Raw genomic sequence first — 24,328 nt, forward strand, 5'->3', positions numbered from 1 at the left:
GGCTGGAAAGGCTCAGACGGCAGAGGTGAGGATGTAGAACTTCCCTGCGAATAGCATGGCCAGCAGCACACCCAGAATCTGTGCACCAGCCGAGGCCTTTTCAGGTTCGTGGTGGGGTGTTTCTGCCAACAGAGGGCGAGTGGCCATTTCCCCCTCAAACAAGCTGTGAGCCTCTTTGAGGAGGTGTTTTCCCCTTGCAGTCAGCCAGCTCCCAGTTTGCAACTGTATTTCTGTGGTGCAGAGCTAGTGAGCACCCTTGGATACAGCTAGCAGCTGTATAGGAGTAGCAACCCCAGAGACAGGATCCAGGCAAGCATTGAACAGTTGTCCAAAGTACAGCTTTGCAAACATGAACCCTTGGTGCAAATTTAAGTGCCAGTTGAGTCAAAGTCTCTTATTAATATGTGATGAGCTGAGTATGAGACTGTTGTCTATGGCATGGCAGTGCAGAAGCCATGTGGGCTGTACATGCAAGCCTTGTGGTTCATGGTGGCAGTATAAAGTCTGCCGTGGACCAAAAGGAATTAGTTGAAGCCCTTTTGCTCAAATCCGTGACACAGCTGAAGAGCAGGATTATTTAAATATGCTTGGCCGGAGAATAGTTTGACGCATTAGGGATCTTCTTGCATTACCCTGTCCAGAGATGTCTCTTCTGATAACTGTGCAAAGCACTTTGACCAGTAGTCCATTGTGGTCTCCTTAAGTTCCCAGTTTTGTCTTTCTCTAGCTGTTTTATCTGTTGCTTGGACAATGAGCTTGGAGGAGGCGAGAGCTGTCTCTTCATTCTGCTTATAGGCATAAGGATATCCCTTGATGCTTCTGCAGGTCTTATTTGCAGGCTTGTTTCAAATGACATGCAGTGCACGCATCTGTTTTCTGTATGATTACGATCTGTTATGGTTGTCATGGTGGTATGGGTGGGTTTTTTTCCTTCAAGACTAGGTTCAGTGGTACACCCCTCATTTGGGTTTGTTTACCTAGTGGTACTGTCTTCCTTTTTACTGCAGGGAAAGAAAAGGTGAAAATCATGTTGTTTCTCTGAATACTTGCATTCTCTGTACTTGGGAGGGATTGAGGGAGAGAGTGCATCTCTAATTTCCTTTATTTAAAAATACACAACTCCTCACTGATGCAGCTTGGTTATCCATGCAAAAAGTGTCTCTGATAAACTCTTTAATGAAGGATTAAATGAGTGCTGAAACGATGTGGGGAGCAAGGGAGATCTTTTTAGTTGTTTTGTAAGCTCTGTTTCTCTGTACATCTGTCACAGAGGGTGACATTTACTCAGTGTTGGAGAAGATTACTTTTTCTCAGGAAAAGAGGTGCTATGTTGGGCAAGATTGAAGAATTAGTTGGATAGAATAATGTTGGATAGAAGTAATTAAAATAAGGAAAGGAAAACTCACTGAAAACTGATACTAAAAAAACTGTACAGTTGAAGTAAGCATTTTTGGTGTTATTTTCCACTTTTCCTACTCTACCTTCCTGTATTATATAGAACAAGGAAAGAAGCAAAATGTTGCAGTTCTTCGGAAGAACATGAGGATCCTAGAAAGCTACACATGGTGTTGTTAAGAGACTATGTGTGATTTTTTAGTATCTATATATAAATACAAATATATATATATATATAAAAAATAAACAATTCTTCCATGTACAAACACAGTCCTTCTTGGTTGTCTGTTTTTCATGTATGCCTAAATCACACATACTGATTATTGCTGGAGCTGTGATGCTTAGAGGAGCACTGAAATCCATTTCTGTTGAAAATTGTCAACATAATGTATGTGGTGTGCAGCACTGAGAGCAGTTGACTTAGGTGTTGTGCACCCAAAGCCAAGAACTTGTCCATAATTCAGTCTTCATTATGGACTTCAAATATCTTAAGCTTTTATTGCGCAAAATGTTGTATTGCACTTTCCCTTTTGAGTACAGTGAACTGGAGAAAGGAAAGTAGAAAGGGAAGGTCCACTTGTGGTATGTTGAGTAGATCTTACTAGCGTTGCCCATCTTAACTGCAGATGATGGAACTTGGGACCGGATTAGGGCCTCTGAAGTAAAGACAGAGAACAGAAAAAGTTTGTTTGCTACTTGGACACGTTGCTGTAGATATGCACAATGAGCAGTGCTTACAGTTACAGTACTGAGGGACTTACATCCTGTTTTGAGCTTGCTCTCTTGCACTGTCATGTGCACAGCATCTTACAATACCTTGCATGTCGTACCAGGGAGCAACCTGGACTCACAATGAGTGCGGCTGGGAAAGAAAGGACATGTTTAAAGTTTTTCCTATCAGCAAGAACATTGCTCAGTACACGGATTGAACTTTGGCGCTTTGTAAGGCTCTTAGATTTTTATTTTCTTTTAGAAAAGGAAATGGAAGATGCATGCTAAACAAGAGTCTGCAGGGAAAATGGGGCAAGCTTGACAGCAGAAGCAGCGCACAAAAGCTTTCTGAAGAAATGTAATTTTAGTTTTGGACACAGAAGATAAGATCTTGGATGCATGTGTCACAAATCCTGGGTTGCTGTGATGAATGGGTTTTTTTGATGCTTGATTTGAAACTGATGTTTAACTTGCAGAAGTGGTAGATGCTCACAGCTGCACCTGAAAACTCAATGCATAATGTATTTTGAGAAAGTATAATAACAGTGCTAAATATGTGAAAAACCAAATTCCAGTTGTCTCCAGTTGGCCATTTCAAATTACTAGATACTTTTTGGCCTAAATCTTTCCATGGCTCACTTGAATTTTCAGGACTGCTGTGGAAATTAATTCAGGTCGGTGAAGCATTTCCCTAGGAGGGAGTTAAACAGCTCTATGGGAACAGAATTTGAATTTATTTGGTAAAGGAGATATGAGGCTGTGCATAAGACAATGAGAATATCAAAACATGAAACAGCCTCTCTGTTAGGGGAGCGCCATGCATTCTGCTTGTTAGGTAAGGCACAGGTCCTGTAGAGAAATTCTTTGATCACATTATTAAAACATTCCTGTTTTTAGGTGTGCACTGAATGAAACCTTCATATATTTCTTAATACCTGGGGACTTTGTAACATAAATGTTCAGTTAACATAGACTGTATGTGGAATTTAACAGCGCTAGTGCGTTGCACATAGAAGCGTCACCTGGGATTTTGCTGAATACTGTGTAAACTCCTTAAATGACATATTCCATGTGCCAAAACGCCTAGCATTATTTGACTTATGAAAGGGTAGTTAAAGGGGAATGCTTTTAATCTAAACAGTCATTGGATGATAGAGCTCATAGGTAATTCTATGAAAACCTCATAAAGTTCATAGGAAATTTCAACTGGGAAAGGGGGCTGACAGGCAGTATTACTTGTTCATCAGTGAGCTTTGGAATCAGTGTTTTGAAGCCTGAGAAGAGATTTTTAACAGCCAAAGTGACCATCTTTAGGGTGTGGATTTTCTTAGCCACTTGGATAGATAAATCTTGTTTAGACTTTCTTCTCTCTGTATCTGAATGACTTGCAGCATATTTGTCTCACCTTAGCAATGCAGTATTGCCCTGCTGTATCTGTCTAGAATACCAGAACCGAGATAATTTTCTCAGCCTTTTGTTTTGGAATCTGTCTCAGTCGTTCACCCGTACCTCCTGGATCATGTCAAATATAAATATAAGCACTGACCTTCAATTTCATGACACGAGTCATCTACTCTTTCCACAGCATGTCTTGCTTTGTTTGGAGAAGACAATTCCCTTTCCTCCAGTGGGTGTCTTGAGCCAGTCTCCGTTTTCCTTTCATTTCAGTATTTCATGCACACCTCCTTGCTTGTTCTCGTTATTCCATGAAACCTCTCTCATGGTTCTCCATACCCCTCTGTCTCAGAAATATTGTCTTGGAGAGTGTGCCATGCCTCTCGGTATGACCAGTATTCTGTAGCCTGCTCAGTTTTTCCAATGTTTGCTTAGTTTTCTGCAACATTCTCAAGGGCTTTGGGAGAAGGGCTGCCACTTTGTTCTGCTAGTACAGTGCTTGGCAGAGTAGACTAAGGTGCTAAGGGGCTACTATAAGAATAAACTTGATTTTCAGCTAATGTCAACCTGCTGTGCTCAGGAAGAGGACAAAGGAGGGTAGGAAATGTCCTTGCAGCTCTCTTGGAGCAGAGGAGATATAATTGGTGACTTCAGAAGCTGGAATATATTAGAAGAAAGTAATATTGCACAACACTGACAGTGCTAGTGGATGTGTAACAGGGGCTTGGAAAAAGTGGGGAGAGGGGAGTGTCGAGGTGGGATTTGACCAGTGTGTTGCTCTATCCCTTCATTTCACAGGGTTGTTCATGTGGAATGACAGCTGTTGCCATGCCTCATAAGAGGCAGTGTCAAAAAAGTGTTAGATGCAGTTCTTCAAAGTTGTCTCAGTGTTAAACACTGTATGTTGCTGTCACTGAAAACCATTTGTAACCCTACAAACTGGTTAGACCGGCTTTGAAGCCTAGATTAACTCCAAGCAGTTTGTGCGGATCTAAGTGGTGATGGCAGGGATGTCAGCTTAATCAGCAAAGTCAGGTTCCAGAAGAGTAAAATGACCGGCTGAAGGCCAGCATATCTTGCTGTCTTACAGCAGCTGAATTCTCATAATGAGTCTAGGGATTAGAGATGATAAACATCACAAAGTGCAGCCTTAGAGTACATGCCCTTTTTTTGCTGGGCACCCAGTGGCTAGATTTCTGTTCTACTTGCACAGTGATACAAATGTCAGAAAGTTCAGGGCTAATTACTTGCTTCACTGATAGCTCTCATTTATATGCAGCCTCCCCTCCCAAAGGGAGTGTCAAGTAGATCCCAGATGATAGCACTGCCATGGGGTAGCTCATCCCAGAGGTGTGAGGCAGAAAGCAGAGGCTCTGCACAACATGTTGTGGGGAGAGGTTTTGGCAGAACTTATCCAAACAAGCATTTTAAAGTTTAATTTGCCAAGGGAGTCTGGATTTCCAGGCAAAGGTACCGCTTTAAATCTCTTATCTGAATGATCCACACACAGTAAGCTAGAGGAAGTCCACAGATCACTGAATCTTTCATTGCAGTCGGCACGGAGGGAGCTGCGTTCTTGGGTTTGTGAGTAGAGAGGCTCAGGGAGGTTGAAAGAGAGCAATGTCCTGTCTCCTGAGTTAATATTTAGACAATGCTACCTCTTTTTTTCATAAATACTTCTATTTTTATATTTCTGCATTTCCCAGAAAGCTTTGGGAGTAAGTTCTCTACAAACTTAAATACAGCGTTTAGCCCTTGCTGTACCATTGCTTCTTTTGGCAGAGCTGGGCTTGCTGTTGTTGACTTCTTATTACAGGATCTGTGTTTTTCATTTTTAATTCCTTGGTGTGTCTACTCAAATTACCTCCTTCCTTGCCGTTGGTGGAGGTTAGGTCCCACCACAAAGTAATTACTGGCACTGGAGACGCACATGCTTCTCCCTTCTTCCACTCACCCAGCCTCTGCCCAGCGCCTGTGTGCCATATGTGTGTGTGGTCTTAACAGCAAGGCAGACAGCAGCACGGAGGCTGTAAAGCCCACTCTTATTTTTGTTACCTGTTTGCAGCTGAACTCTGTTGACATCTCACCATGTGATGTGTAAGTTCGGTGTGTAAGGGGCTTGTGTCAGCCCTGCAGACCGCTGGTGGCACAGCCACAGCACCGTGGCTGCCTCCCACAGTGTTGGTGCAGCGTGCAGCTAATTCAAAGCTCTGTTGCTGTTTACTAGCCGTATGGTGTACGTGCTTGCTCTCTGCTTTAAGTCTGTATATGCATAAATACTCTGAAGGCAGGAGAAAGCTTTGAAAGAAAGATCAACACTGTTATGTATTTGGCCTCAGATTCCAGCTGCTTGATTTAATGGACGTGCTTCTCGCAACTACTGATGAGTTGTGGCAGAGGACTGTGCTGTATGCTCTTGAGGTGCAGTACAGCTGGTGTAGGGTACTCTCCTGTAAGAGAACTTACATGACTGAACTCTAGCAGTAGGGATGAGAATTTTTTTTAAGACAGATTTACAACTGTCAAAAATACATTTGATTTTTTTTTTTTTTTTTTTAAGTGGGGTGGTTAATAGCCTTGTGGAATTGTTTTAAAGGTTAAATCCTCTCAAGGTCTTGATCTTCTGTCATACTTTAGACCTGGGAGAATAAGTCCCTTCTCAGCAAGCCAAACAATGGCTTCATGAATGGAAATAGGGGGCTACCAACTTCCCATGCAAGCCTTCTTCCAATTCTTGACAGTGCAAGGCAAACCTTTCAGCTTTGTCCCCTGAAAAGTGGCATGACCTTCTTTGGATTTGTAAGCTTGCAGTAAGTGGAGCTAAGGAACAATTCTGCCAACATGCAATGCGTGTTTCATTGCTGCCAGTCAAAATACGCATCCTGTGCTGTGACTTCCAGAGGGTCTGGGGAGGAAGTTAGCATGATCACCACAGCACTGGTGCTCTGGTGAAATCATCGAAGTCTTTGTCCTCTTTTATACTTACTAAATGAGTCCTTGGGAGAAAATTTTTGAAGTTGAGAGTATGAAAAATGCTTTGTTCTTAAAAGTATAATATCACTACTCCAGTTATTTGATGATTGCAAGCAGTAGAAGGAGCAGAAGTCTGGCTAAACGCCATCTATACAAGGAGGAATAAAACCGAGTGAGCAGGCATTAGTGTGTGTAGGATATGGCTCCCTGGCTGCTTTACCCAATGGCTTTTGTTTGGTCTTGTTCTGCTACGTGTTAGCAGCTTTCGGCAATCTTCAGTGATTAGTGCTCTGTCTTTCCTCGCTGCTCCTCTCTGTATCCTGGGGCTAGGATTAGGTTACAGCCCTGAAATGGCTTGGTTGTCTGCATTGACTAAGAGCTGAATAGTAAGGACAGAGTTTTGTTGATGGACTGAAATGCCTTCTGTGTTTGTTTCCCTTCGCTGGAGGAGGAATGACATTATTTTCATTTGTAGTATTTCTGTCTTTGACCTAAACATGTGGTGTCTGATTTCCTTCCCTGGCAGGTGACCTGGAAAATGAGGAATGGTGTCTGGCTGCAGAGCTTACTCCAGCAGGAATAAAGACTGAGCCAGTTTTGTGCGAGACATCAGGCCTTGCTCCCTCAGTCAGTCTCACTGTCACGGCCACATCGCTGGAGGGGGAGCAACCAGAGCTACAAATGGATGCCCTGGTACTTTTTTCTGTTCTCCTCTGTGCAATTAGCTATAGGTTCTTCTATGCTTGCATACCAGTGTAGACTCCTTAGTGCCAAAGCCTGTCAATTCAGGATGCATGCTGCAGGCTGCTTTAATGGTTTTTGAAGTTTGCTGGTGTCTCACTACTGCTGTAAGAGCTTATGTTTCAAAACACTTACCTGCATCTTCAGGTCTTAATGGTTAGATGCACTACTTTCTCTTCTATGCTATCCTCAAAGCCTGGGGCCCTTGCGTTTTAAAAAATATTTAAACAGTTTCTAATGAACCAGTCCCACCTGAACTGACTAACCCATTTGCCCTATTGAGCCTGTGACAAGCTAAGTGTTTTCCATAATAATGTGCTTTAGTGCTGTTGTGCCTTCCCATAATCAGAACAAGACTTCTTGTTTGAAATGACTGGAGAGTTTCCCTGTTTGCCTGCTAAGTCACTCTTGCCAGATTTGTGAAGCTTTGACATTTCAAGCTGTTGCTGCTTCCACACCAACCTGCCTCATCAGGAGCATTTGTGATGCCTTTCTGACCACAGCTGGAGCAGCCAGTGGGCATTCTTGAGGGCTTAGTTTGCCTGTGGTTGGTTTAAGGAGAAGGAACTGCAGTAGCTGAGGGCTCACCAGGGTCCCCTGTTAGTGGAGGAAGAAGCATGATTGTTCTCAGTCCCCAGGGTGCAATGTCAGTCTGGGCCAGGTGGAGTTCATATATGCTAAAAAGTAAATGTTTCCGCTTGGATGTGGATCAGAAATATGTGCAACAGAAATTATTTTATGAGAAACTGAACAGATTAAACACAAGTTTCCCATAATCTTCTTCTGAATATGCTGTCCCTGGTACATAGTCCTGCTATAGCTTGGCATGCTGTGATTTGCAAAAAGTATATTGGGAAAAGCTCGTGGCTCGTTACCATTGCATGGATTAATTAACACAGGTTATTGAGATAGATTTTGGCTGCAGTGAGCATGCTGACGTGCCAGACTGACTGACTGTAGCACACAGGCAGACTGGGCAACAGCTAGTCAGCCTGGTGCCCCAGCCCTGTCAACAGGGCAAGCCAGATGTCTTCCAAACTTTGGACAGCTGCGACTGTCTCTTTTCCTGCTCCTCCACACTGTGAGATGAACTTGGGTCTGATAATGTGGTGCTGAGTGACTTGGCACCTTGCTCTTTCTCCCAGATAACAACGGTCTTGGAACAGGCTCTCCCCCACTGCCGGGAGTGTTTCCCTCTCTGCTCTAACAGACTGTGTGGTCCAGCAAATCCTAGTAGCAGCTCTGTTGCTAAGAGAAGTAATTTGAGTGGGTTGCATGCTAGCTTTCAGTCTGAAATGTCACCTCTGAGGTGTAATCTTTTATTTAAGTAAATATAGTAGTAAGAAAAGCCATAGTGGGAGTAGTTGGGGCAGCATTCTCTGTAGCCTGGTTTAGCAAACTGTGTGAAACAGTTAAAGCTTTGCCTGTAGCAGAGCCGGAGAGGGAAGGAGAAGTCGTCCTTGTATCCTTCTATTAAGATTTTAAGATGTACTTTGGGTTTTCATGCTGTTAATTTCTCTTTTCTAGATGAAACCACTGAGCCAGAAAGTTCTTCCAGAGATTAAATTGGAGCCCCATGAAGTGGATCAGTTCTTGAACCTCTCTTCTAAGGAAGGTCTGTTAATTACCAACACAAAATACAGTGGGAGATGACCAGAATGCACAATAAATGTACTTTACCCTGATTAAATATTTGGCTTCCTCATTCACCATGTTAATCTTTAGGCTGAAGCTGTTGCCTTCTAGGGATTCAACTCAGGCTGCTGAAGAGCCAGCCTCTCTCTGATCCATTTATGTGTTTTTTCTTCTTTTTTTCCCTCCCTTGCTCATCATAAAGAAAATGATCCATTTTTTGTCTGTAGCATATTAATAATTGTACAGTTACTGGAGGGAGTTTGAATCCTTCAAGTACAGGATTATTTAGGCTAGAAGAGAAATCAATTTGAAGGAACTTAAGGCATAGAAAACATGAAGAGCATAAGTGGAAACTTCACTGTTTTAACCTCTGATACAAAAGCAAGGATGTGAGTTTATATGAAATTAGAAGTTAGGTGCATCTGTTCCTAGCACAGTATTTTTAGCAGACTTTTAAAGAATGACCAGGACCTCTTTGCACTAGTCTGTAAACGAGGAAGGAGGAGCAAGGATCCCTGCCCTGAAAGTTAAACAGGGCTTTGTGGCACATGATCTGTTAACCCAAGAGAAGTTTGAAAAAGCCAAATATTTGGGCTGAAATTTGAGCAGATAACTGCATCTACATTAGGAACACTTGACGTTCTGTTAATGAATTCATCTGTATAGGTAAGTAGAACTGCTTTAGGGAGAGAAGCAAGTGGTGTAGCAGGTGGAAAAAGGGAGGCTCTATCTCAACCCGGGGCATACATTCAGTTGCTCAATTTGTGCAGTTAGGGGCCTTGCTGTTTTTCAAGTGTGTGTTGTCTTCTGGCAACTACCAGATATGATGCAAGACAGAGAGAGCTCATGTGTAATAGCTTTTCTTTGTTACTGTTTTTCTTCCTTCCTCCCCCACCACCTATTTGATTTTTTCAACTCCAATTTTCATAGTATAACAGAAGTGGAAGGCAGCAAATTCAGCTCTTGTCTTCCTATTCCCAAGTTTCATCGCTGTAAATTTCTCTCAGAGGAAAAATGACTATAGTTGTGGCTGGTTTGGACATTTGCTAAATTGTCCATGTAATATGAGTAAGTGAGACATTGCCCTGCTTCTCGTGGTTCAGACCCATTTGGTCATAAGCAGCACTTTGCTTGCCAGTTCTAGCACAGTTTTTTTTGGCTGTAAGTGCAGCAGAAGTTAGCTTATGGCCCTGGATAGCACAGAGAGAGATTCCTGCGGTCGTTGCTTATGCTGCTCCTGCTCCATCAGTACATCTCACTTCCTACCAGTTGTGGCAAACCAGGTCCTTAGGAGCCAGATTATTTCTCTCCTCCCTGTTTATATAACACCTTGGGCACAAGCCCTTCTCTTGAAAAATAATGGCAATTTGTTTAATACACAGCAAAGTTAGGAAAGATTATTGTTTTTGGAGAGAAAGTACACTGGCTCAGAGCCCCTCTGTTAATGTGGTTTCCGAGGGACAGGGGCCTTGTACTGGTTATACTTAAACCTCAAAATATTTGGAGAAGAATCTGAAGTGTAGGTAGAAAAGACTGGAGCATATGTGCAGAGCCGTGTTTTGTCTCTTGAACCTAAAGATAGCTGCTGCAATTCATTCCTCCTTTGGAGACCTGCATGCTCTGAAAATCTTCCAAGTTGCCACTTTTCTTAATCCATTTTTTAGCAGACAGTCCCAGTCTTGGAAACTGGGGTGATGGTGGTGGCTCTAGTGGAAAATTAAATTAGCACCTCAAAACTTTGTGTTATATGTCTCTCTTGCCATTTAGCAGTGGATCCCCTTCATTTGCCTCCAACCCCTCCCAGCAGCCATGGCAGTGACTCTGAAGGAGGGCAGAGCCCGGCTAGATCGCTCCCTCCTTCAAGCCCCGTCCAGCTACAAGCCACGGCTAAAGTGACATCGCGCACAGCTTCAGTGCTTTCCAATTCCCCTCTCCTGACTGCACCGCATGTAAGTTTGGCTGGCTTTTTCCAGCATCTATCTATCTGCCTCTGGGTTTTTTTTTCCTTTTAAAAATTTTTTTTTGCCATGAATTTGCTGATTTTCTGGGTTTTTTTAGATCTCTGGTCAAAACTGCAGATCCGGTAATTCTTGCTCACTGGTCTGTTCTGTTCCCACAGAGAACAGTGTGTGCCTCTCCTCTAAGTTGAGACAGGGTTCAACAGTGTTATTAGGTCTCTTCCACCATGGATTGTGTTTTGCGTTAGGACCCAGCCCTGCTGGGTTAACCTGTCCCTGGTAGATCTGCGTCTGTCCTCTTGTCTTGTTGAAAGCAAGTGGTTATCTTTAGGGAGGGATTTTCAGTAGTGCTTCTTCTCATTTGTCTCTTTCCCTGTTTGAGCTAAAGGAAGTTTTACTGTTGGCCTCTGTGTGCAGAGCTGGGCTGAGAACAACTGTTTGAGGGACTCCTGTCCCAAAGGTTCAGTCTCTGAATGGAAGCTATCTAAGAAGTCTTCCGCTTCCATGCATTCCCAATTGCAAGTGGCTGCTGTTATAGTAGGCAGTCCTTTCTGAAGTGGAAGAGCTACTGCCTCTCTTCCCTAACAGCCTTTTCTCTAGGGCTGTGTGCGCTTACTGTTGTATTATTTCATTTCTATGACACCTGGAGAAATTACAGGGGACCGGCCCGCTCATCCTGACAGAGGAGGAGAAGAGGACGCTGATAGCAGAGGGGTACCCAATCCCTACCAAACTGCCCCTGACAAAAGCAGAGGAAAAGGTGCTGAAGAAAATCCGCAGGAAAATAAAGAACAAGGTAAATGTTAGTTAGCTTTGCTGGGTAGCTTCTGCTTTTCCTTCATTTAAAAAAATGCTGCAACAATTCTGCAGTAATGATTTGTTGGTACTGTTGAATGCTATAAGATGACTTCTAATGAAGTGTTTTTCTTTGTTCCTAAACACATCCATCAAATTGTCTGTCACTATGACAGTGTGCCTCCGTCTATGTATTTACCTGAACACATGAACAATAGAGTATTTAGCAAGCAGTGTATCAAGTTGCTGTTGCTTAGCTCCTTTTTAAAAACAGCACAGTCCTACCCTTATGGTAGGCAAAGACCTCTGTATTCTCTCCATGGTCATGAAGGTGTTCTTTTCCACTGATTCATGTTTTAAAATCTGACTGTATTTCAGTGTCCTATTCTTTTGATCACTAAATTCTGTGACCTTTAAATGGATGGTTGATACCAAGGCTGTGAAATGCCCTACAAGTCGTTTCTTTCTTTCAGCGTGGGGAAGAGCCTAGTGGTAGGGAGGAAAGCATTTTTTTCCAGACCTGGCTAGCTCACTTGTTCTAGAGGATACTAGCACATCTTGGAAGGTTAATGCATTCTGTTACTGGTTTTGTAGATAGAGGTGTAAATTTGCCCACACCGAATAGGAATTTGGTCTTGTATTTTCAAAATTTTTGGAAGTGACCTTCTGCATTTTATGTACCACTTTCATATAATCAGCCATATATATTGGAGGGGATCTCTGGAGGTCCTTTGGTCCAACTGCTTGCTTTGAAAGCAGGGCCAGCTTAGAGCAAGTTGCTCAGGGACTTGTCCAGTCACATTTTACTGTCTTAAAGGGTGGCAAGTCCCCACCATCTATGGGCAACCTGTTCCCATACTAGGCCACTCTTGTGGTAAAAACAAATGAATAGCATTCTTAGTGTCTCATTGGAATTTCCCTTGTTGCAGCTTGCATTTGATGCCTCTTGCCATTTTGCTGTATGCCTCTTTTAGAAGACTCTGACATCATCTTCACTATGCAAGATAGTTGAGGACTGCAATAGGATTCCCTCTTTAGCCTTGTCTTCTTAAATCTGAACAAACCCAGCTTTCCCTGCCTTTCCTGATACATCATGTGCTCCAGCATGCTTATTATAGATAGCTGTGGCCTTTCTCTGGGCTTGCTTCTGTACACCCAAAGTATTTATTTCAGAGCCACAAACTGTATGCTGTGCTCAGCTGTGGCCTCGCAGGCACCGAATAGAGGGCAAGAACCACTCTCTTAACCTTCTACCTCCAGTCCTTGTTAACGTAGAGCCGGATCTGTGGCTGCCTTTGCTGCAGGGGCACATTGCTGACTGAGATTTGACTTGTTCATCAGGTCCCCCAAGTCTTTTCTGCAAAGCTGCTTTCTAATGTATACATGGGCTTTTCCTCTCCCAGATGCAAGGCATTGTCCTGGGATCATCTTTTAGTATTTGTCGTAGGATATTCTCTCCAGATGAATCTGATTCACTTCTTAAGGTTAGTTTTGTAAGAGCAAGGATGATCTTTTTCCCACTACTGAGCAGAGCAGTCTTACTTCAGGATGTGGAAGCAGACCAAGTCAGTGCTTTGCTTGCCAGGAATAGAAATGAGAACAGCACGGATGCTCGAATCTAATAATGTCAGGGCTTTTTACCAGTTTATTAATTCAACTCTGATGCTTTTTTTCTATGCAAATATTTGGTGTTTTTCTTCCTTTTTCCTTAGATCTCTGCCCAGGAAAGCAGAAGAAAAAAGAAAGAATACATGGACAGTCTGGAAAAAAAGTAAGCCAACCTCCCTCCTGTTTCAAGCCGGCCAATAGCACTAGTTCTGGACTGGGAAGGGATCCAGCTGTTGATGCTGAGACTGTTTTGTGCACAGAGTGCCAGCTGCCATCTCGTGGTTATGACTGAGAAAAGGCCCTTCTGGCTTCTGCTTCTGCATGTGCTGGGTGCTACGTTCGTTACACCACCATGTTGCTAACACGCTGATAAAGACTTTAAACCTTAAATAAGGCAAGACCCATCTGCTATTGGCCTCTGCCTCACGCAACTCTGTTGGCCTAGTGGGTAGGCAGTGTCCGTGGAAAGGTGGATTCACAGTGAATATATTCTGTCTTCTAGAGCAGATGGAGACAGAAGTAGAAAGTGGGTGAGTCAGGACTGCCTGGGAAAATAAGCAGGACTCGGGAAAACAGCACGTGACCCATTGACTTCCCTTAGCAAGGAGGAGTCAAACTCCCAGTTAGTGATTTATGTCTCAAATAAATCTTCCTTCCAAGAGACAAGTTTTCTAGTGCATTTATCTTATGCACTTCACCAGATGGATCTGTTAAACCCCTTGTACCATCTTTGGTGATATCCTTGATGTGATTTCCTTTTTGTCTTCTTATCTCTTTATAGTTGAGACTCGCTTTCTCAGAGTTACTGTTACGAAGTTGCACCCTCTGCATCCAGATACCAAAAATATTTCCCTTTACCTTTTTCCTTCTTGAAGCTATTCCAGATGGTCATGTTTGTCTACTTGGGAGTCCCATATTTTTACTTGGACCTTTTATGTGGCATGTTATATGCTAATCTGCTTTAGTTTTGGGGATTTCCAGGGAAAGCGTGGAAATGAGAACTCTCTTGGGAATTAATCTGCTGGCTTATTAGCCTCCATAAACTTGAAATTCGAGGACCTTATTTCGAAAGCATGGCATTTGCCAAATTGCAAAAAATAGTTGCTAACAACATAAATATAGTGTGTTCTGTAACTTTTAAAGTATCTGTCCCATGGCCAAATGTGCAGAGAAAATCTGAGCAGGGTCTTTGCTGTTGCTATTTTGAGGGGCAAAAAGTAGTTACAACCCATCCTAAATGAGCTGCTCCTGCTGGGATGTAGTTGAGCACTGTAAGCAGGTGGTCTGCAGCTAGTAGTATCTTTTGCAATGTGTTTTACACTAAGTATGATTAAAGACTATTACTGAAGTTAGTCGTTGTAACTTCATTAAATGTAGGTAAGATCATAGAGCTCTCTGTGTGAAAGCAAGCTTGGTTTGTTTAACAATAACAATTATAGAATAAATGACTGATTTTTTACATTTCTCTTTCTGTCCTTGTGCTGTCTCCAGAGTTGAGACCTGTTCAAATGAAAATAGCGAGCTGCGTAAGAAGGTTGAAGTCCTGGAGAATACTAACAGGTAAGGTATGAAGGGAATAAAACAAAACTGTAGCATGATATTACAGTGAAAAGTGAAAATCTGGAAGTTAGGACATGAGTTGAAATTAAACAATAGCTATAGCCGATGTGGTTAATGTCACAGAAAGATGAGGAAGGCCAGTTATTGTGATTACAGTGTGATATAAAGCATGAAGGCTTTCATGTCAGGTCCTAAACTGTCTCCCTAGCCTGTGGTGTACTTGAGAAACCTTTTAGCACCCTTCTTAAGAGTTCTTCTACTGTCCAAGAAAACATAATTAATGATATATAACAAAGAAAAGGCTACAGCCCAACTCTCAGGATTGTCTTTATTTAGTGCAAGATGGTTTTGACAGGAGACCTTGACCTGGAACATGACACTTCTAGAAATTACGGTGCTGAAGCTCAAGAACCATTATTAGTTCCTTCTGGACTACTAAATATCATTGCAATTATTGTGTACCCTTCTAACCATCTCACACCCTGGAATATCCTTCATTTGGAGGGGGGAAATCAACTTCTTGTTAACTTCTGAAGAAATGGGTGACTCCGTGGTGGCTTTCTCAAAGGACACATGGCAGAAAATGTTGAATAGCTGAGCTTCTAATTGGATGTTAGCTGAGAGTGGAGTGTCAGTCATCGGTTATGCTCAGTGTGTTCTCTAGTGATGGTGAATTCCGATGAGGGACTAGATATGACTTCTAGTTAGAGGTGTTTGTAGTGATGGTTAAATATTACCACTGAACATGATGGTAGCATGGAAGTGTGGGAGGAGACTGGGTTTTGAAGATAAGACCCATGATCGTGGAGGACGGCCCTAGAGCTTGTCTGGCAGCCAATATATTGCTAATTGAGTGGCATGTTGTTTCTAATCTCCGGATTCGATCTCTAATTTCATGGAGCCAGACCCTGTAGCAGTGTAATTTGCTGGAGAGTGTCTCCCACACACTGCTCATGCACGAAGACATCTGCTGCTTGTTTGAAGAGAGCCAAGCCATTTCTGTGCCTCTTGTATCTTCCTCCAGGGTTTTACATAAGACCCAGGAATTGTTCTGTATGTATGGTGTAGGGTTTTCTCTCCCAGGATCTGTCCCAGGAGATGCTGAAGCCAGCTGCTCTAAGGAAAGGTGCAGCTGTGGATGGAACACTCAGACAACATTTTGTCAAGCCTGGAGTTGTTCTCCCCAGTTCAGCTAAATTTGGCCAGCTGTTTTCATCTCGGAGTTGTTGCAGATGTGGTCATGAGAATAGCTTTGTTAGTACTGTCCATCCTTTTAGACAGGACTTTTAGCATCTTCTCTATTATTTGTTGATCTTAGTTCTCTCATGCTAAATGTTCTAAAAATATTTGGCTAAGTGATATTATCTCCAAATCCTTTATACTTTAGGCATGTGGAAGGAGTTGCATTGTTTTCTTCCCTCTGCAATAACATTGATATTGATTTGTAATCTGCGGAGAAGCAGATGTTCCTGACCCTCTGCACAGAAATTCTTGTAATTCATTAATTCATGGCAATACTGTTTTGGCTATTTAGATATCAACTATATCTAAAATCTGCTGAAGCTTCAAATTGAAGTACTGAGAGATTTGTAAATTCATCAAGCCTGAATTATATAACAACCTCAAAGAGCCGCGTTTCACCTCAAAGAGCCGCTTTTCTTATTTAGTGTATAATTGTGCAACTATGTAATTCAGAGAATGGTTCCAGGCCCTTGTTTAATGTATATTATCCATTTCCTATGATGAATTCAAAATGTCTGGTTTCCTCATTAGTATTTGCACAGAACCTTGATGTGGCATCCAGAGACTGTTCAAATGTTTCAGAACTTGTCTTCACAGCATCCTATAGCTGGTACTTCCATCTCCTATGTACAGTCAAGAATCAAAGTTCAGAGCAGTGATGGTCAAAATCATGCAGTGTCAGTTTATTCTTGGGTGCCCAAATTTATATGTTAGGACTTTATTTCTCAAAGCACCTAGCATACAGTCATACACATGTGCATCTTATTTAACATGCCCAAAGCAGAGCCCTGGTGGACTTCAGCTGCAACTTTGAGTGTTTGATGCGGTAAAAAATGAAGATGTTGTTGAAGGTATTATCTAAAAGTAGATCTGCAAACATTAGAGCTGTTCTTTTGCTGTGAAAAACTGTAAGAGTGGAAGAATGGTAACGGGAAAATAAGAGCTGTGATTACATGAGGAAATGTTAATGCATTCAAGTGTAGATGAAGACAAAGTTGTTTTTTTACCTTGTTGGAAAACTGGGCTATAGTTGCTTACCTAAAAGTTCACACACATCTATGTACTCTCAGTCAGCATCTTGATTGTATAGTCTGGCTGGAGTTGAGAGGAACTGAAGGGCAATTTCCAAAGCATACAACTATTGAACAGCAGTTTCCTTTCAGTATGTGCAATCAGTTTTTTAGAGCATGTCATTCTATATATAGAACACATTTGCACAGGTACGTACCTAAGTCTTCAGGAAAACCCTGCTTGCATTACAAAATCTGGCTCCAAACCATGGAAACACTAAAATATCTTCTCTTAAAATGTTCCTACATTATTTTCAGCAGCATGAAAAAATTTAGAAGAATCTTCCCTGAGAGCCTATCTTAGCTTGAAATTCTGGATCTGAAAAGATGTCATGTAAAAGTTGCAAGTGTGGTCAAAAAATTTGCATCCAGAAGCATCTCCCTTGACGTTCATGCATCTTAAAAGGCAAGGCAGGAAGCTGGGGACTGAGGTGCAGAGGAGTTTTTAATTCTTATTATTCTGAGTGGGTGACTGCAGCATTTTCGGCAGCTTTGGTATTAGAACACTAGCATATGTTTCCTCTCCTAATTTATGTGACTCAATCCCTTAAAAGAAAGCTGTCCAAGTTCCTTTCTAGGCAGTTTTCTCAAAACTAAGGAAGCACATTATTACATGCATACCTGTTATGTCTTGTAGCCACAAGTGAGCCAGGCTGTCATTGGTTCGAGTAGCATCTGAACATGTGGGGCACGACACTGCTGTCTTAGAAAGCAAAGGGTGTGAGAAGAAGCGGGTACCAAGAGTTGAACTGACTTGTCCCAGTCACCAAGAAGGCTTGATCCACTCACGTTTTGTCCCTGGGACCCAAGGGAGAAACTGCCAGTGATCTAGGGGACTGAATGTGCTTTCTGACACCAGCATTGTCTAGCTGAGAGTCATAGCTATTTGGGCTTAAAGACAGTAGTGAAACATCTGGTGCTGTGTGTGACATAAGAGAAGTACTTTTGCTTTTTACTTCTGTTGAGTCTATATTTATAAACAGATTGACAATCACTTTCCCTGGGTAAATGACAGACATAGGATCCAGTTGGCATATTGTTGAGAGTGCTACACATGGACAGTACATGCAAGTAACTGCTAGAGTTGCTGCATTGGAGTAATGACTAGCAGGTTGTGTAGAACTCCACTCTGACAGGCACCTTAAAGTCAGTGACTTTATAAATACAGCTGGGATGTTCTTCCATTTCTCATGTTCCTGCTCAACCTATTATTATGACTCCCAGTCATCTAAAGATCGAATTGTGTATCAGTCTTACCCACCAAGGGTTTATCAGCACCAAAGCTGCCAGACTTCACTGATTTGCTTGACTTTTCTGTTATTGAGGCTGGTGAAGTAATTTACCAAGTCATTTTCAAGGAGTGAAGGACCTGGATTTAAGCAATGAGGTATCTTGCACTTCATTTCAGGCCACCCTTATAACACATGACAAAGCATGGCAGCCCGGGAGTGACTCCTTCTTTTCAAAGCAGCAGGACAGTGTTTTTAGTGCTGAAACATCTTTGATGAAAAATTGTTCAATTTTTTTCTTTGCAATTCAAATGAGGAAAGATTGTGGACTTTTTTCTGCTTTGGGGTATTTTGGTCTTTCAGCAAAAACCTTACTTTGAGATTTGCTCTCTTTCCTACAAAGAAGACAGGCAGAGAAGGCATCTGTGTGTAGAGTTGGAAGACAGGATAATTTTTCTCTGTCCTTATCAAAATCAGGTGTTGTTTCTTACAAAGTAGATAAAGTCTCTGAAAAGTCTTGATCAAAATAAACAGTGTTTGGTGTCCCCTAGAAACTGTCTTTTTTTGTTTAAATTTATATTGGATTTTAAACTTAAACACTGAAGTGAGGGAGCCTTCCAGGTAGCTAGATCCTGGAGTGACAGATTTTCTCTCCTTAATCAAAGTGTCACTGGAAGCAGAGGGAAAGCCTTGACTTGTTCCTTACTTTGGTCACGGAAGGGGCTCTTCTGAAGATGAATATGTGAATGTGCATAACGAAAACAAGACATCATAGGCAGAGTGAATTTGCTGGCAGTGTGTGGAAGGGAGAGCAGGAGTCTTCAGTCACTTTACAGCTTTCCTATGAGGTGCTTCCATTGGCAGAGAAAAGCGTGAAAGCACGTTCACACCTCCTACGGAGGTGACCCTCTAATTGAATATCACTGGGAAATGTGTCAGACACAGTGAAAATAATCCCTGTGGGTGCAAACCCCCTTATGCACGCTGCCTTGGGATTGCATTTCCTCCTGTTAGGACTTAGCCATAGGCTGTGTGTTTCACTAAAAGCATTTGTGGCCTTCCTGCTGCTATGTAGAGGGAGCATCTTAGTTTGACTGAGGTACCTGTCCTGCTGAGCAGAGAGCTGCTCCTTTTCCCTCTTAGTCCAGATTATGCCTGCAGCCATCCAGTAGCAACGAAGGCAGCTTTTGCGTGGGAAAAGAGATCTTTTGACCTCAGAATCAAGTATTCTGCCATGCCAGGTTCAAATAGAGAATAAAAGCACCAAGGAGTGCCCTATTTTGGCAGTAGCAGAGTAAGCTGGTATCATCTCTGAACAAGCTTGTTTCTTGCCCTCGCCTCGGCTTTTGCTCTTAGTTTGAAAATGCACCTGTAGCCTCATGACTCCCGACACTGAGTCCTTGTCTGTTGAAAAGACAGTAGCTCTGCTCAAACATACAAATTACTGGGGGGAGAAAGAGGTTTTATATGAAGGCAGTTGGTAAATAAGTTGGGGGATGAATCTTCCTCTGTATATAGGAGACCTCAGGATACGTGCCTAATTATACTTTCCAAAAAGAGAGTGTTTTGGAATCAGCTCTCTGAGACTACTCTGCCCAGCAGGTTTTATAAATTCGACACAAAAAGGCAGAGATGAGCAAAATGAGAATTGCCTCTTTTCTGTTGATTTCCCCACCAGCCATTAGCTGTTTTCTCACTGACGCCTCCACAAAAGTGGCAAGAGTGATCAGCATTTCAAGGCTGCTGCTGCTGCCAGCCCCGGAGCTGGGGAGGAGGAGAGCTCCTTCCTCCTCCCTCTGCAGAGCTGTTCTGTGTCGAGCCCAGTAACTCAGGCCCCAAACAGGAAAGATTTAGTCTTCTATAACAGCACAGAAACCACAAGGTTAATGAGGCATTGCTGTATAACATAGCTGGTGTCATATGGTGGGAATATTATATGCAGTAATTTCTATACTGGAAAATTATATATACCACATACACAAGTCTTTGTGAACCCTGTGCCATGTAGTGGATGTGAGGAGGAACTGGGGAAAGATGCAGAATTTCCCAGGGAATTAGGATGGTCTCATTTACGTGATGGACAGTGTTCTAATATCTTAATTTGCCTGTGGTGTCTCTAATAGTGAGTAAAGGACTGAATTAGACTAATCACTTTCTTTTTTTAAATACTGAGTTGCAGGATAAACCATGCTCTCAAGAGTATGCAAGACATCCTTCCTTAATAAGTTGAGAAGGATCTGCTGGCCCAGATATACCTGCTGTGAGCATGCCTTGTGCTCATTTCAGAAAGCATTCCTGAAGTCCTTGGAATCATTAAACCCTAATTAGCAATGAGCATTGATAATTAAAAAAATCTATAATAATAGGCAGACCAGTGTATATTGAGCTGTGAAGGCACCTCTGGGTCTGTCCTACAATAGCTTTTAGCCAACTTGATCTTAAAATAATCCTAGTTTCTCTGACATCCTGACCTTGCTTCTTGCTTTAGCTTTTGATGTCACAGCCTCCAAAGCTGTTGCCTCAAGTTTTGTGGGGGTTATCCTCCGCAGTAGATTGAGAGACTTACAGGAGAATTGAAAAGTAACATTGGAAACAAACAGCAAATTTAACATCTTGATACAAAATTGTACTATATTTGTGTTGAGGACGACAGACATTTGTGTTACTCCTCATCTGTTAAAAAGCTTTAATGAAAACAAAATGAAAACTTCTGTGAAAATCCTATATCAATCATACTTTGATGTCATTTCCCATTTAAATTACTAGTATCCTGACAGTCATAATTGATGATACTGTAGAAGAAAATCAGCCAGAAAGACAGATGAGTATCATCCTGGTCGGGGAGTGTTGAATTTGACCACAAGAGAATCGCGATTGTGGTTGGGACCTCTGGAATACACAGTCAGAGTAGTCACTTGAAGCATCTGTGATTTTTCTCAGCTCCTGGAGGATTTAGCAAATAGCAGTCAAATGTTTTATTTAATAAATGAATTTGAGAAGTGGAGTCTGTGCCTGTATCTGGCTTTAAGACCTTCTCTTTGAAAATGGTCCAGCATGTGGTCCAAACTGCTGTACAGCACGTTTTCAGAAAAAATGAGGTAGCTGTACCTCTACCACTACTTTGAGCAGTTACAAACTTGCTTCTGCACCTCTTCAAGGAATGGTGAAACTCCTGCTGAATTCATGACACAGAATCAGGTTGATATGCATCTAGTCACTTGCATGTAGATCAGTTTCAGTTGTTTGTAAGCTTACCAGAATAATTTCTTCTAGAAACACTGAAAACAATTTTTACTTACAAGAGCTTTCTGAAAGTACTAAAGAAATCATTTTTCAGGACGTCAACTGAGGGAAAGACAAAAGAGCTTTTTGAAAGTTCTGGTGTTAATACATGTAAAAACTTTGTAAAATGGAAAACACTCCTCGCATCAAACTTCAAGGAGAAGACTTTTAACTATCTGTACTTTATATTAAATGCTGTGTTACTGCCAGCTGTGGAATTTGAAGCAAAAAACTATTTAACCAGCAAGCAGATTGGGGTGTGTGATGCTTGTCTGTTATCTTTGCTTTCCAGAACACTTCTGCAGCAGTTGCAGAGGCTCCAAGCCATGGTTGCTGGGAAAGTGTCCCGTTCGTGTAAGGCAGCTAGCACACAGACAGGGACCTGTCTTATGGTGAGTGTCCCTAATGTGAGGAATTACAGGGGAATGAGAATCTTTTTCCACTGCTCAAAGGCAGTTCTGCAAAGCCCCTCACTTGCAAATTCTCAGCTTGGGAATCTTCTCTTCATAATTTGGGAATTAATTCTGAGGTAGGTGAGACTCCTGGCTGATGAAGATTAATGGTGGTGGGAAGGCATTAAATTCTGGAGGAGACCGGGCCTGTCCTTTTGATTGGGTGCTGTGGTGATAAAAGCAGCACTGCTCCTCTGAGTGACCTGTTTTATTATTTCCTACAATATTGTATGTGAGAAATAATGTCTAGGATTGTAAAATGAAAACGAGGGTGACCTTTGATGCGCAGTTCTTTTGATACCAGTAAAAATAAACTTGCTTATCCAAATAAAAAGTCATATTTTACATAAGGCTGTAAATCTAACTCTGTCCTATTTCAGTAATAGTAGTCAGGATAAATAAACAGTTAGAATGAAACTTTTCCCTTTTCCCTCCTTACACTTATCCAGCAAGTTCCCTCTATACTAGTGCTATAAATTGATGGAAATTATTTTCAAGACTTAAGCTGTTCTTCTAGTCTGCTACCCTCTCTGCACTTTGAAGCAAGATTGGGGCCAGGAGCAGAAATAGCCTTAGAAATTCCTGAGAATATCTCTAACACACACGTGGCGGCTGTGTCTGCTTTTCAGTTCTGGAAGTAAGATGACAGGCCAAAATGGTGGCAGACGTTGAAAACAAACTCCGGTGTTGAAAATTGCCCTTTGAAGCACTGAATTGTTATTGTATATATGCCTTTGCTAAGAGGCGCTGTACGTAGTGATGAAAATAGCCTCAAATTACTTGTTTTGAAAAAAATATTAGATCTGCGTTGTGTTGATTCTTAGTTTTGATGTGTGCATGTGGGTCAGGAGCTACTGCACTTACCTGTTTGGCATCTTCCCTTTGCCAGATGGTGGTGCTGTGTTTTGCAGTAGTTTTTGGCAGCTTCTCTCAGAGCTATGGGCCGTATCCTTCTGCTACAAAGATGGTGTTGCCCAGGCAGCATTCCTCATCAGAGTCCTACACAGACTCCATTGGTAAGTGACAACTATCCTAGTCTTGCTCCTTCCTTGGTTGTGCTTCGGCACTTGTCTTCCACCCGCATCCCTAATCCCCTCCTCAAGCACCTCTGCTCCTTAGCCAGCCATTCCTTGATACACCTGTGTTTTTCAAAGGAGGATGGTTTGGCAAGGTATGCTGATGGTAGCAGGCTCCATAAACACAAGCAAAGCCTTTTCCTCACTAGTCTGCTTCTGTTTAAATCAGTTTTGTTTCTGTTTGTGGAATTAAAGCTAGTGGTCGTAAAAAGTAGCAGTATTTCTACTTGGTAGCAAACATTCGTACTGTTAAAATAACCAACTGATATCAGCTGGTGTTTCCTTTGCTAGTGTCAACTAAGAGTCCAAGGACTGAGTGGGAAACTGTTAGTATTACATACTCATCGTGAACCAGTTGCTTTCAATGTATATTATGGAAGTGATTGTTTCACTTTGTTCTTGTTCTGTGAATAATTCAGAGCTTTTTGATCGCTGCCTGAACCACCACTGTGGTATCTTTCCTCAGCTATCAAATTACCAATTAATCACTATCAAGAGAAAAGACCTCTGCACCTTTAGTTCTGCTCTGACAGTTTCCATTTCCTAAAATGACCACGGCTGTTCTCTGAGCTGCCTGTTTCTCGTGTCTTTTTGCCTTGTCTTTGTATGCAGTGAGGTCAAGGAGTCTGCTAATTTATGAAGAGCCTCACCAACTGGAGGAGTCGTCAAGCCCGATCTCCTTTGCAGATCGCAATGACAGGCAAGCAGACACTTCCAAGTATGCAGCACTGTCCCTGGAAGCCATGCCAGGGACACAGCAGGATGATATCATGCAGTTCACAATAGCCAACGAGACGAGGCTAGAGAAATCGGTGCTGCTGGGCCTGCAGCAGCACAGGTGAGTGCAGGTTGGGCTGCTTGTCATACAGGTGTCACTGTCATTTGTGCCTGTGGGCCAGCAATAAGACTAGAGGCTCAGCTACGCTGGGAACTGTGAAACATGAAGAGCTTGGTCTCTGTCTGGAGAGCCTACAGGCAAAGTTGTTGTTACTCTGGAAAAGTGGTTGCAACAATATTGTAGTAATACAGCTACTGAACTCCTCAGTGCTTCTGCCAAAAACGTAACCCCTGTAAGCCTGTTAGTTGTGCCTGCCCACTTCTTTAAGCACTAACTTCTGTGTCTTCTGAAGGAATAAGCTTTTGCCAGTTGCGTGGAAGTGTGAGGCTGTGACTCACTGGGCTTTCTATGAGGTTAGGGTGTAAAGA

General features: G+C 42.3%; 1 protein-coding gene across 2 annotated transcripts in view; it reads left to right on the forward strand.

Moving 5' to 3' along the window:
• CREB3L2 (cAMP responsive element binding protein 3 like 2) overlaps nt 1-24,328 on the forward strand; it is an 85,653-nt gene that overhangs the window by 53,861 nt on the left and 7,464 nt on the right. Inside the window, exons 3-11 of one of the 2 annotated variants that reach the window (XM_037388101.1) lie at nt 7,001-7,167; nt 8,743-8,830; nt 10,621-10,799; nt 11,458-11,604; nt 13,316-13,374; nt 14,703-14,771; nt 21,887-21,986; nt 22,936-23,062; nt 23,735-23,960. In XM_037388101.1, the coding sequence (XP_037243998.1) occupies nt 7,001-7,167; nt 8,743-8,830; nt 10,621-10,799; nt 11,458-11,604; nt 13,316-13,374; nt 14,703-14,771; nt 21,887-21,986; nt 22,936-23,062; nt 23,735-23,960 (1,162 nt within the window). Of the gene's footprint in view, nt 1-7,000; nt 7,168-8,742; nt 8,831-10,617; nt 10,800-11,457; nt 11,605-13,315; nt 13,375-14,702; nt 14,772-21,886; nt 21,987-22,935; nt 23,063-23,734; nt 23,961-24,328 lie in introns of both variants that reach the window. The other variant, XM_037388100.1, reaches the window with a different exon arrangement.

This window comes from Falco rusticolus, chromosome 5, assembly GCF_015220075.1.
Source record: "Falco rusticolus isolate bFalRus1 chromosome 5, bFalRus1.pri, whole genome shotgun sequence".
Lineage (NCBI taxonomy): Eukaryota > Metazoa > Chordata > Aves > Falconiformes > Falconidae > Falco > Falco rusticolus.